At 43.2% G+C, this 14,664-nt stretch overlaps 1 protein-coding gene across 1 annotated transcript in view; it reads left to right on the top strand.

The window, feature by feature from the left end:
* Positions 1–14,664, top strand: part of PARP1 (poly(ADP-ribose) polymerase 1) — a 468,102-nt gene that overhangs the window by 14,825 nt on the left and 438,613 nt on the right. The window contains exon 2 of the mRNA XM_078647552.1: positions 10,168–10,330. Within this exon, the coding sequence (XP_078503678.1) occupies positions 10,168–10,330 (163 nt within the window). The remainder of the gene's footprint in view (positions 1–10,167; positions 10,331–14,664) is intronic.

Below are 14,664 nucleotides of genomic sequence, written 5' to 3'. Positions count from 1 at the left end.
TGTCGCCCTCACTCTATCTCTGTCGCCCTCACTCTATCTCTGTCGCCCTCACTCTATCTCTGTCGCCCTCACTCTATCTCTGTCGCCCTCACTCTATCTGTCGCCCTCACTCTATCTGTCGCCCTCACTCTATCTGTCGCCCTCACTCTATCTGTCGCCCTCACTCTATCTGTCGCCCTCACTCTATCTCTGTCGCCCTCACTCTATCTCTGTCGCCCTCACTCTATCTCTGTCGCCCTCACTCTATCTCTGTCGCCCTCACTCTATCTCTGTCGCCCTCACTCTATCTCTGTCGCCCTCACTCTATCTCTGTCGCCCTCACTCTATCTCTGTCGCCCTCACTCTATCTCTGTCGCCCTCACTCTATCTCTGTCGCCCTCACTCTATCTCTGTCGCCCTCACTCTATCTCTGTCGCCCTCACTCTATCTCTGTCGCCCTCACTCTATCTCTGTCGCCCTCACTCTATCTGTCGCCCTCACTCTATCTGTCGCCCTCACTCTATCTGTCGCCCTCACTCTATCTGTCGCCCTCACTCTATCTGTCGCCCTCACTCTATCTGTCGCCCTCACTCTATCTGTCGCCCTCACTCTATCTGTCGCCCTCACTCTATCTCTGTCGCCCTCACTCTATCTCTGTCGCCCTCACTCTATCTCTGTCGCCCTCACTCTATCTCTGTCGCCCTCACTCTATCTCTGTCGCCCTCACTCTATCTCTGTCGCCCTCACTCTATCTCTGTCGCCCTCACTCTATCTCTGTCGCCCTCACTCTATCTCTGTCGCCCTCACTCTATCTCTGTCGCCCTCACTCTATCTGTCGCCCTCACTCTATCTGTCGCCCTCACTCTATCTGTCGCCCTCACTCTATCTGTCGCCCTCACTCTATCTGTCGCCCTCACTCTATCTGTCGCCCTCACTCTATCTGTCGCCCTCACTCTATCTGTCGCCCTCACTCTATCTCTGTCGCCCTCACTCTATCTCTGTCGCCCTCACTCTATCTCTGTCGCCCTCACTCTATCTCTGTCGCCCTCACTCTATCTCTGTCGCCCTCACTCTATCTCTGTCGCCCTCACTCTATCTCTGTCGCCCTCACTCTATCTCTGTCGCCCTCACTCTATCTCTGTCGCCCTCACTCTATCTCTGTCGCCCTCACTCTATCTCTGTCGCCCTCACTCTATCTCTGTCGCCCTCACTCTATCTCTGTCGCCCTCACTCTATCTCTGTCGCCCTCACTCTATCTCTGTCGCCCTCACTCTATCTCTGTCGCCCTCACTCTATCTCTGTCGCCCTCACTCTATCTCTGTCGCCCTCTATCTATCTATTGCATCACCACAGCATCACTCAGCACCGCCACAGCATCACTCAGGGGCACCACAGCATCACTCAGGGGCACCACAACATCACTATGCGCTACCAAAGGATAACTGAACGCCACAGCATCACTCAGCGCCACCACAGCGCGGAGATGCCCCAGGGTAAGTCCTGCGCTATATAAGTTTCATACATTTACATTTACATTTACACAGCATCAATCTGTGCAACCATTCAACAACAACTGGTTCAAATATATTCTCTCAATGTTTCAAACTTTATTACAAATGTCACAAAAAGATGTTAATATTTCACTTCTGTTCTTGGATTTTCGTCACAATAAAATACACTGAACATAATCTTCACAAAGTTATTTACAAAAGTTTAAGCTATTGCCATTATAAATTACAATAGCTTTTATTTAAGTATTAATTATTAAAAAAAATAAAAGCCATTGTTATTTGTAATATCAATACATCTAAGTCACGTAAATACAACACATATTGCATTACAAATGATATAAGTGTCGCTTATGCGAAAGTTAAAACTATTGGCATAGTAAATGACAAAGCTATTAATTTTGCTATTTTCAAAACCAACACATAAATAAAAAATGTCATTTACAATACCAATAGCTCAAACTTTCCTAATGCGAGACCTATTGCATTGCAAATGCTTGTTAAACCTGGCTGTCATCCGTCTTCTTGAAGCAGTAATAGGAGACAGACAAAAGGACGAGCCCTCACTACAATCGTCCTCATCTTGATGAACAGAAATTGTGGTCCTAGACCCATGTCTGTGCTCTATCAAATGGCAGGGATCAGGAAAACATTAATCAGCAGCTTTTTGCTAACAAGGCCCTCGTGGGATTTCTAAAGTTTGCCCTATTTCGGTCAAACTACAGAAATGTAGGTAATACTTTTCTCTTCTTTTGTCTGAGGAAGCTATCCTCACCCTCCATCTTGTGCCATCGTAAACCAAGGGCACGCGAAATGGACCCCACTGGCCGAAATACTCACTCGTACAACATGCAGAATCCTACCACATGCAAAGCTCTTGCTCTACACATTCACACAAACACCCAACTTTCACGCCAAACGTCCACGTAAGGTTCTGAGTTTTACATAACAGCAGGACCTTACACAAAAGAGGTCAGTAATCTGTTCTCTGTGTTAAAGCTCTGGTCATACTATGAATTTAATAAAACACGGCACGCTGCCACCATTGATCGAGTGTGATGTACCCTGTGCAAGGAAATTAGTCTACTGCCTTTAGAAAAGGGCATATTTTGTGTGCTCCTCCAGCTCACAGGACATGTGCTGGACCTCACATTGTCAAGGACAGTCCCAGGCCTCTACTTGCAGCTAGTTTAGCGTGATGCCAGAGCCAAGATAAGTAAGGATATAAGTTTCACATTCTGTCTGGCACTTTGTACGTGCAGGGGACTTTCCTGCCCCGCGATATACTTAGTTTGCCCCTTCATCCCACAGAGACCTGCTCTGGATCTCAATACTTTCATGCATTTCAGGGCTCAGCGTCCTTGCATGATTGATGTGCACGCTGGGTACAAAATATCTTGATTACTGTGGAACCTCACAGTTGGGTTCCTTATTGCAGGGGTGCAGCTTGCAAAGCCATACAGAAGGCATTACTGTCATCATTTTTTGCAACTGGCATACCAGGAGCTAGCATGCTCTGAAGAAATGTTTGTGTCAGTGGCAAAGGAGAAAGTTAAAGCTTGTCTCTTTCTTGCAAAACATCTGTGCTTTAAACTTAACGTAATCTTACAGGACGCAGACTAAAAGGGAGTAAGGTTGGAGGAGAGTGAACCAGTTGCATGCTAGGCAGAGCAATTCTGGCTCTTGTTTTATCTATGTATGCTCCTAAATATTTGGAAGTGTAAGTGTTCAAACATGCCTCTATATAGTTCAGTGAACCAGCCATATGTAGTGTATAATATAGCCAAGGACTGTTTAAATGCAGTGATACTACATGAACCAACAAAGTTTAAAAAATACAATTCCAGTCAGTTGACGAGAAGGGCGAGTTACTCTTAACAGGAAGGCACAAAGTGTTTGAAAGTTTCACATTTCGCAAAGTATTTTATTTGATATGTGGAACTATTGATGCTTATTGGGAAATAGTTATTGTGGGTGAGGGGATTTGGTGATGGGACTGTTGGGTTTGAAGATAATGGGTGCAGTTATGAAAGGGGACGTTTAGCTTCTAAATGTGAGTGATGGAGGGGCTGCTTGGTGGAGATGCTTTTGAGAGCAAGCCTGGCTGAAGATGAGGCAGTCTCCCTGGGGTAGAGGTGGAGACTGAGGCTGGTGGAGCTTTCAGAGTGTCCCTGGAAGTCGGTGTGTGTGGATGGAGTGTAAGAGGAGGTTGTCCGAGTGATGGTCGTCTAGTAAGTTGGTACTCAAAGTGTAATCAAGCAGACGGCACATTACTTCAGAAATGGTAAAAAGGTACTTTTTTTCTTTTATGTGAGGAATACAAATGTTGTTTTGATATATGCAGATATTTTTTCATTTCTACTCACCTGAGACGGGTGGCTCTAAAAATGTCGACTAGTTTTTGCAAATTTGGACCTTGGAAGTCATTGGCCTTTTTGTTAGTGAAGATCACCTGTCTAGCAGGCATCATTACTGCATACCACCATGCCCATCCTTACCTGCAGATATGGTTGCGTCACCTTTTTTAGAACCAGAACGTCGCCAAAGGTCAGCTCACTGACAGTGCTTTGCAATGCCACAAATATATTACTTTTTTGTGGCTTGTCCGTGGACAATCTCTCTGTGCACATGCATGTTGTCAATGTGCAATTGACTTGCCAGCTCCAAGTGCCTTAGCAAACTATATTGGTCTTCCACTCTTTAGCACCACACATACATTGTGGCTTTTTTGTCGTTCTCTCTATCGCACGCTCATTTTATGCCACCAATCTTCAAGTCTCTTGTACTTATCTCCAGAACCAAAAGTACTGGCAATGTGTCACTCTTGAACACTGAACTTATTTCGCTATCAATTTCTTTTGGGATAGGAATGTCCCCTGCTTGTTAACTAGGCACTGTGCCAATGCTGCGAGTACCCAAGTTCAGGTGAAACTGATGTCCTGACTTTTTGTTTTGTCCTAGCCCCATGCTAATGTAGTGTGTGTGCAGAGACCTATGGCTGTTCCACTTAATGCAATGTCCAGAACAGGTCTGTGAGCAGGAGGGGTTACAAAGCTTTCCCTTGTACTGGACAGTGGACTACTGTCCCTTCCCTGGAAGCATTACATAAAGCATTGGTGGCAGGGTGTTGCGTTTTGTGAATCTTTAGTGTGACCTGACCTTTCATCTATATTAGTGAGAGTGCGGTCTTCAGACCCCTCTTAGATAAAGTTGTGCTGTTAGGTGAAACCCAGTGTGTGCAGTAAGGGTATAGCACAATTACTGTAGTCTGTCTGTCTGTCGTCCCTCCCTCCCATGAAGCCCATGCCCCGGATGTGGTTCAATGCATAATTGTTGACATGGTTGAAGGCTGCATAGGTGAAGCAGGATTATTATGGATCGTATGTTATTTTGATTGATTTAGGTGCATTGTGGATTACAGGGCCAATAGATGTTTCTTTGCTGCAATTGGGCCTGAAGCAAGACCTGTACTTTTGTAGAAGAATGTTCTGGTTAATGCATTGGTTAGTGACTGCTTTCTCAATGTCATTTCCTATAAAAAAACATAAGTGGGTGACGGGGCGTAAGTTTGCAAAATTATTTGGGCCCAGTGTAGGATTTTTGAAGGGCGGTGAGGAAGGTTCCTTAGCTGAATGAGAAGTTGTTGTGGAGTAATGTTATGGGGTCTTGTAGAAACTTGCCAATGGATGCTGGTTTGTAGGTGGCAGCCTTGAGTGAGTTTATCAATATGTGAGTCCAAAGAGAGAGCGTGTCAAAGGTTCTCTACTTATAGTTGGTGTGGTGGGAGGACGGAGGACATATTTAAATTCTGTAATCTTTAAACAGATTAATTCATGAAGTGATAGTCTGCAGAAAATTACATTTTATGTCGAATTCACTGTTCAAGCATAGGTAGATGAAGTATACATGCCAATTTAATTGTACCTTAAACTGATTAGAAAGCAATTACACTTGAAGCAAGTGGTTTTGTTCACATGACTAACTGTTGAGGATACATTTGACTGAAAGTACTCATTTAAGAGATTAAATAGTATAGCTGGTACTGCATGTTGAAGCCAGTTTAAGATAAGCAGACTTTGTTGGCACATATAAGCTGGATGATTGTTGGTATGAATCATTGCCTGGTTCGGGCTTATGCTGGCAGGCAAATGTTCATTTGTTGATCTCAAGTGCATCGATACCGTTTTAAGGCTCCACGGTTATAGTACAGCCTCAGGATATACCTTGCAGAGTGTAACCAGCATAAGGCATCCTTTTACCTATTCTCGTCATGGGTGTTGGGTATCAGTCCCTCGCCTGTAGAGTAGCTTTATAACTCCCTATTACAAGATTGCAGCAGGACTTGACACTTGGAAGGGACACTTGTTAAAACGTACCGTACCAATGATTCCATTTGCAGACACATTCTCCCTCTTTCTTCTAAGCATTTAAGACTCGGTCTCATTTGTCATGGGCGTTTTTAGGTCGAGCGACCTATCTCAATGCGCATGCGCATTGAGCGGGAGCTCGATATATAGGGACTTAACCAGAGCTTACCGAGATCAGGCGATTCCCAGGCGATTTCTTGCAGTGCCCGTGAAAGCTTGCTCAATACGCATGCGCATTCCCATAAAAAGCGCGTGCACAGACACCAGCCCCCCTCCCACAGTCATCCCCCAGCGTGCGCTGTGCCAACAAGCCTTTGAAGTGAAGCTTAGCTTCACTTCAAAGGTATCCGCTACCCCCGCCCCTGCTTCACACGTTTCTCGCATTTCTCCTCCCTCCCTCGCCTCCCTCGCCCTTCAGCGTGCCCTGTTCACCCTGCTCCCTTTCTTCCTTCGTTCTTTCCTTTCCTTCTTTTGGCCCGTCAGCCTCCATCCTTTCTTTCCCTCTTCCTTGTTATTTTTTTCGGTCTCAGTATCCAGCTGCTTGTTTAACTCTTGCCGCATCCTTTGAGCTCGAAACCATCTTAAATAATACTGTGTCCTCAATACTTTTCACGCTCAGCAGAGCCCTTTGGCTCCCGCAGCGCAGCGTGAGTTTTAGACACAGCTGTGCATATTAAGTGCATTGCTGCCTTTAAAGGCTGTAAATCCCCAGGTTTCACCACTGTTTTCCTTTTCACCATCACCTCACTAAATCCAGTTATGGATCTTAAATAATGCGTCAAAAGCTTCTCCCCTAGCACGGTGCCCGGTTTTATGGTATTCTTTCAATGAATGTGCTAGGGCGCCCCGCTCCCTAGCATGGCGCCTGGTTTCATGTCTTTTTTTTATTTTAAATGATTGTGCTCGGGCATCACGCTGCCTACCGCGATGCCCGCTATCATGGGTTTTATTTTCATTAATTTGCTCCTGCTCCACGCTGCCTAGCTAGCACTGTGCCCAGTTTCCTTTTTTTTTGTAAATCTTTCCTGCCTCTCGCGTCCTTTTGCCGCTTTGCCTTTTCCTTCCAACTCAGTAGTTACTTTCTACCCGCTGATGCTTAGTCAGCCTATTTCCTTTTCTAGCCTCTTATTACGACCTGCCTCTTTAATTACCTGCATGCCTCTCTGATTACCCTCTTCCCCTGCCCGCCTCCTCTTCCTCACTGGTGCCATTGTATCCGCCCCCCTCTCCCCCCTGCTATCCTGTTCTCTCCTCTCCTTCTCTCTCTACAGATCGCACCTTAATCCTTAATGACGCTCCCTCTTTGCCTCCACCACCCTCCCTTGTCCTCATTATCACTCATCATCCCAACTCGCCAAGCTTTCCAGTTCACAATCAGTCATCACCACATCTCACAAAGGTTTTCAAGTTCACTATCAATCATTATCACTTCTCCCCAGGTTTTCCATTTTCATTTCCACAATCAATCACTTATTCGAGCCCACTTTAAGCATTATTTTTGAATTATTGTGCACAGGCGCATCGCTTTGTGTTAGCATGTCACCCGTTTTTTTATATTTACAACACGGGCGGATCGCTTTAGATATGGTCACGCCCCCTGCTTTTATGTTTTAAAAAAACAATAGCTTTAAGTCTCGCAAATGCAACAGGTTTTGCATTTGCCCGAGCTTGAGCTATTGCATCTGACTGGGGGAGAAGGGTGATAAATGAAGAAAAAGTCGCGTTTTATGATTCAGATAAAGGGTATTTTATTTGTATGTTTTCCACGTTCAACTACATCCCAGCACCCCAAGAGAAAGCATTACAGCAAACAAATGTGCTTGTATTTGTAAACAAGAAGAACGTGCAAGGATAGGTAAGTGCACAGGGGCAAAATACAGGGAATAATGTAAACGTTTCTCAACTTTGTCATGTAGACAATTCCCCTTTGGTGAAGCTGGAGTAGACTTGTTTTTTGTTGGCTGAGCTAGTGCCGCTTTTACAGTGTGGGTTGCATCTGCTTTTATGAAGCTTAATTTGTGGCGGGATAGGTGCCGGGGCTCAGATTATGTGGCAGCTTTTATTGAAATATGTTTCTTTTAGCCTGCCTAAGAAACAGCACAGAAATCATATTATTCAGGAGGACATGTTGTTTAGAGGGAAAAAGCTGAGACTTTTAGCACTCGTGTTTATTTCACTTTGACGGGAGATACAGACGCTTTCACCATTTCTGGCCGAAAAGAGTTTCTCAGGCGGCCTTTGGAATCCGTGCGTGTCCTTTCCAGGCCATAAAGGCCTTTTTTTACCCGCATAGAAGCCTCATCATATGTGCCCAGCCAGCTGCAGTCACTTGTCGTTTATTGACTGTGTGTTAATGTACATAAAACGTTAGACAATAAACACTTGCGTGAAAGCAACTTATCACCCAATGCACGTGCATGCATCTCCCTGTCGCCACCCCAGTCTCCACTGCCCTCTCTTCCCTCCGCCCCCCACAGTCGTCTGCTCGCCTTCTCTACACCAGGTCCCATCACCCCTGCAGAGCACCCTCGTCTCCCCTCCCTCGCCCCCGCCTGTTGCACCATGCCTGCAAACGCTGTGCAGCTCCACGCATGGACCATGGAGTGTAACAACAGCATGTTTGTTGTGCGGATTATTTTTTTCTTCAATGCCTGCTCAGCGACCATTTGCCTCTTCAAAGGCTCCGCTCCCCGCCTGCACCACTCTCCTACTCCCCCTCCCACCTTCCACGGCCGCCCTTTCCGTCTTCTTATCGCCGCAGCGCATGGCACTGCTTACATTTTACTTAATCTCCCCAGTTTCCCCACATCACTTTTCACCATGGACTCTATTTAAAGAGCTGGGCGCCCGCTTTATTTTACAGCATGTTACGCGATTTTCAAAAGTTAAGTCAAACAAATACAAGACGTATTGCATTGCAAATGTTTGTTACATTTGCTAATGCTTGCTCCCTCTATTTGGCTACAGCTGTTGCCTCCTCCTCCTTCCTGAACGGAAGAATAGAGGCTTTCACACTTCACCTAATACCGAGGACACACAGAAACCTCAGTGATGTTGGTGTGCTCGTCTTTGCTCCAAGGCTGTTTTAAAACGTCCACCCCCTACAACATTGTGCGCATTGGGTTTGAGAGAAGCAGAGGTTATATCATTTTTTTCTAATATCTGCGTGCAAATCCTCGGCGCAGATGTCCAGTTGTGTGTCTAACACACGACCTAACACTGTGTTTTTCATAGGACACCTAGCCCTTTGCATAGAGTGGGCATAGATATGTAAGGGCACCTGTGTGACTGGCACATATTTTAGGCACAAAAGTTATTTACAATAGTTTAAGCTATTGCTATTATAAATTACAAGAACTTTTATTTCAATATTAATTATTTAAAAAAATTAAAAGCCATTTGTATTTATTAGATGAATACATCTAAGTCACGTACATACAAAACATGTTGCATTACAAATGCTATAGGTGTCACAGTTGAAAAAGTTTAAAGTATTGGCATTGTAAATGACAAAGCTATTAATTTGGCTATTTTCAAGACCAACACATTAAAAAAGAAATTGTCATTTACAAAACCAATCGCTCCAACTTTTCTAATGCGAGACCTATTGCATTTCCAATGCTTGTTGTAAGTGGCGTTTCTGTGTGCCTGTACCTTATGTGATATAACGTAACAATCCATGCACTTAATCTGAGATTTACTTCATCCTGGTTTGTATTTCTCTCAAATTATGATAAACATTTGCACACATTTTACATTGTGATGTCAGTTGGATTGTCCCATCTAGACATTTCCTCTAAAGCCTGCAGCTATTAGTTTCTTTATATTAGTAATACTGGCAGGGATGTATGTGCAGGATTGTTCGGTTATGGGCATTTATTGTGCATAAACCTTTGTCCCCGTCAGGTACTTGACACAGAGCTAATGATTAAATAGTTAATTTATAACATTTGGGTATTTATTTAAAAGCAAAATTTACATCACAATATGGGTTTACTTAGTGAGAAACTTTCCCAGGAAAACCTACTATTTGTGGATTTGTTGACCAGTTTTGTTTTAGAATTTTGATGTCAGGATTTTTGCTATACTTTACTAAAGAGTTAACTTTCAATCACCTGATGGGTTGGACCAGGCAGGCACTGTTTGCTGCCCCTGTGGTGGGCTGTAATCGTTCTCCATCAGGGAGTGCCACTACTGACAGGTGCCAATTCCCACCTAATGATGGGTCAGTCTAAATTGGGTTATGATGTACGGTTTTCATCCAATTTGTATATGCTTAGCTAATGGAACCACCTTACTTTTCTTTTCTGTAGTCTCCCATGTTCGATGGCAAAGTGCCTCATTGGCATCACTACTCTTGTTTCTGGAAGCGTGCCCGTGTCGTATCCCCCACAGATATTGATGGTTTTCCAGAGCTGCGATGGGAGGATCAGGAAAAAATTAAGAAGGCGATTGAAACTGGTGGAGCTGGAGCAGGTATGGGCACCTCGTTGTATCATTCACAGAGTCAAAAAAGTGGCAACATGATCTGGTCAATTGCCGTATACCTTTAATTTCCAAATGTAACGAGTCACATTATATTTGTCCTAGTTGAGTACAAGTGAAAACTCGTCCAAGATGGTCTTAGGCCATGGATCATAATGTTTTTTTTAATGGTACTGCATGTTAAAATATTCAAGCTACAACATTTGTACTTTTAACATTTTTATATACTATTGGTGTAGTGCCACTAGCGGTAAATGATTCAGTGGTATTAAAAGAAACAATCTGTTGTTAAATAATTAGCGTAAGCTTTGCTTATCCTTGCTATTGGTAAGAATATTTTCTGTTGCTTTCCATGCACGGTGATTTGCATATTGATGTACTCTGGAAGCAGGAAACTTCTGTGCTAATCGTTTCTTTGGAATTCTTTCGACTCCGTACTACACTCATAGCACTTGTTCTGGTTTGTACTACTCCTTTGTTGAAGAGCATCATAAGGGAGTGGCTTGAAGTGGAGCTGAAGATGAAGCAAAATAGGATGGTGGCAATGCTTTGTGTGCGCGGGCCTTGCGTCTTGTTACTTCCTCTCACTAACCCGGATATAATGCCTACATGTCCTCCTTACCTCGACCGTGGAGATCCCTGGTGTGGCAGGTTGATGGAAGCAGTGTACTAGATGCTAAGCCTCTTCTAGTTGTAGATGTGCCTTTTGTTCTGCAGGAGGTTGCAGCTATACAGACTAGCCTTCTGGGCCCCTTGTTGAGCCCAGGCCCTATATGTGCACCCAAGATAGGGTTCTTTCAACCCCCATCCCCTGCAGCACTTTCCATGCTATGTCAATTATTTGACTCAAGAAACAAACCGTAACAATTTTTGTAGAAGGAATTGTAAAAACAAGCAATATATCTGTGAACTTAAACAAAACAAGCATTGGCATAGCCAATAGGTCTCGCCTTTGGGACCTTATAAGTGTTTAGTTATCCAGCATACTATCCTTGGTGCAACAACATCAACTGTTGCGTGGCTAAACACTTATAAGGTCCCAAAGGTGAGACATATTGGCTATGCCAATGCTTGTTATCTTTTGGTAGTGCAGACAGCACCTGCTATCTTCGTTGCTTTCTAGGGGCTGTGTTGTATATTTATGCTACTATTATTCCTATGGTTTCCTCTGTATCTTACCTGGTCATACATTCTGGAATGTGGATGGCTCTGACTCTTCCTAGACTTCTAGGCTGAGACAGTTTGTGCCTGGCCAGCTTGAAATGAAGATGCTTGCTGTTTTCCTCATACAATAAATCTGCTCAACCACACTGGAAGTCTCTGAGAAGTTTACTACAATTTTGGCGACGTTTTGAAGCTGGTCAGCGAGCCTTATGAAGACTTTCAACGATTCCTGATGATTTGTTCCAGACATCGTTTTCGTGTGAAGCAGTATACAGCTTAAGATCTTCAACAAAGGAAAGAATCCATTGCGTGCAGGTTATGTCATCTTTTGTTCTCCTGAAGAAATTTTGTTCTGCCAAAAGATGCCAAATTCATCGGAATCGTGAGTAACTTCACCCTAGTGCGAGCGCATTGCAAGAGCATCAGTTACAGCGGACATTGCCTCTCCTACGCTAGCTCCTACGTCACACTCTCAATTACCGAAATCACCTTAGAGACAAATAATCGCAGACTGCGTTCCAAGCCTCAATAATATAAGTTCCAAGCCTCGTTTTGGTTTTTCTTTTGTGGCGGCCATCTTAGCTCTCAAAGCGACGTGTTCCAAGCCTCGTTTTCAATGATATTACTGTGGCGGCCATTTTAAATACAATCAACGCGAAAGATACACTAAACTAACTACGATCTTCGTTTTTTGTGAGTGTCACGGTGCCTGCATATCAAGAAGAGAAATTCACTCAAATTTAAACGGAATAGAGGTTTGCTCATGCAATAACTTCAAATCCTCGTAATTATAATAAAAAAATTTAACTGTCAATTGTTAACATGACACAACAGATTGTGGTTACCTTACCTCCACAATTTTTACCTGAACCCGGCATCCCAGAGATACCTTGGGAGGACTGGTACATAATGTTCGACAATTATCTCGAGGCACTAGATGGACAAGAATTCTCTGTAAAAAGGAAAAAGGCTATCCTTTTGAGCACTCTGGGCAAAGAGGGACAGAGAGTGTTCAGATTTTTACCGATAGTTTTGAGAGCTAATGGTCAAGAAATGCCTGATGAATTTAAGGAGGCTGTTGCTAGACTCGAGATAAGATTTTCAAAGGAGGAGAATTTGTTTATGAACCGATACAAATTTTATACCCAGCGCCAAAAAGACTCAGAAACCATAGATGACTTTGTGGCCCGACTCAGAGAATTATCTGTTAAATGTAAGTTCGGTGCTATGAATGACGAGCTTATAAGAGATCAACTAATTGTCCAATGCTCCAATAAGAAGATACAGGAGAGACTCTGGGCAGCCAAGAATCCTTCATTAAAAGATGCCATTGACTTAGCAAAAGTTATCGAAGAATCTAGCAAATGCATGAAGGTTCTAGATTCTCACAAGTCATGCCCTCAACAAGACGTCTCTGTTGTTTCTGAAAAGAGGAATTTGGCGGAGTGTGAACATGGTGGTGGAGATAATATCGCTGTTGTAAAAAACAAATTCAGACCTCCAGTACAAGCATTTGCAATGCAATAGGTCTCGCAGTTGTTAGAGTTTGAGCCAGTGGCATTGTAAATGGCACTGCCTTTTATTTATGTTTTGGGTTTTAAAACGTAAATAAAAGGCATTGTCAATTACAATGCCAAAAGGTTAAACTCTCGCAAATGCGAGACATTGCAAATAACAATGCCTTTTATTTACGTTTTCGTTTTTAAAACATAAATAAAAGGCATTGTCATTTACAATGCCAATAGTTTAAACTTGCGTAAATGCGAGACCTATTGCATAGCAAATGCTTGTTTGTTGTTCTTTTTAAGTTATGTATGCTTGCAATAAAAATTAAAGATTTTAAAAAAATCACACCAGTTTCCAGGGCCAGACCGATTGAGTTTGCCAATGCTTGATTTAAAATGTAATTGGTCTTCAAATCACCTTGAATTTTAAGAACATTGTTTGAAATGTAAAAGGAGAAAATAATATTTAACTAAATAATGGAAACAAATACATAACATGAATATATCAAGCGCTAACAGAATCAACTGCCTGATCTCCTAAGGAAAAAAAATGACAGCATGTATAATTTAATATTTTTCATTTGCAAGCTGTTTCCTTCTTCTTCTTAAATTGTTTTGTGGCTTTATAAGTAAAAATCTGCATTAGACAATGATTATCAGTTTTCATTCCTTCCAAAATACACAGTCTATAATTTAGAGTACAAAGAATATGGCAATTGACCTTCAAAAGCAGGTTTATGAAGATAAAATGTACCGCGCTAGTGAAATGGCTATGTCTCTATCTATAACGAGATGAAAGAAGCATTGGCGGCCAAGCCACTAGATCTTAACTCTGGGACTTCTTGGATTGTGAATGGTTTTGGCCATGCTGTGCAGCATGGCAAAAAAAAGGAATACAAAATAGCCTATGATGCAACTGAAACGTGGTTTTGTAGGCATGTGCACCACACACGCATGGTCCTGTAAATTATGCCGGCACCTTTTGTCTTATTTAGCGCTCCAAGTTGGATAGGTAAGTAAATAAAATAATAATAACGTGCAAAAGCTTTTTTAAGAGTAGGTGAGGGAGGCAGCAAGGGGAGGGGGGCTATAAAAAACTATTAAAGGGTAGGCAGTGGTCCACAAAACTACTAAAGAAACAAACAAAAAGTAAACTTTTCATTTTAAACGCAGTCCTCTTTCTTTTAAGTACATCAGACTGCAGTAAAACAAGTCTACTCTACTGCAAGTCAATAACAGACATGGTGTTCTGCTTTTCCGACCAGGCCACCATCCCTGTGATAGCCTCCAACTATAGTGCGCCGCAATTTTTGTGACAGGATATTCGGAGGGGAAAGGATGTGGCTTAACAGCTAGAACAGACGACTTTGAAGCTGGGGCCCAGGCTCAAGGCTGATGGGAGACTCAAGCATCCTGTGATTCTGGGCAAATCACTTCATCTCCCCGTCCCCGGCCTAGAAGTTAATGTGTCCGACTGTCACGCAACTGGTGCTCATGTAAAGCGCTCTGAAACCTTTGGCTCAAGTTCGCGCTATATAAAACTGTAAAAAATAAAAAATAAAGTACATCCGGCCCGTAGGCACAAGAGCACGTATTCACCTAGACATGCACTCCGTGCCTCTCTTGAGTGACTTTGTTGCTGACGTAGGAACAAGC

This window comes from Lissotriton helveticus, chromosome 6 (genome assembly GCF_964261635.1).
Source record: "Lissotriton helveticus chromosome 6, aLisHel1.1, whole genome shotgun sequence".
NCBI classification, from domain to species: domain Eukaryota; kingdom Metazoa; phylum Chordata; class Amphibia; order Caudata; family Salamandridae; genus Lissotriton; species Lissotriton helveticus.
This window is presented reverse-complemented; position numbering and strand designations above follow the sequence as displayed.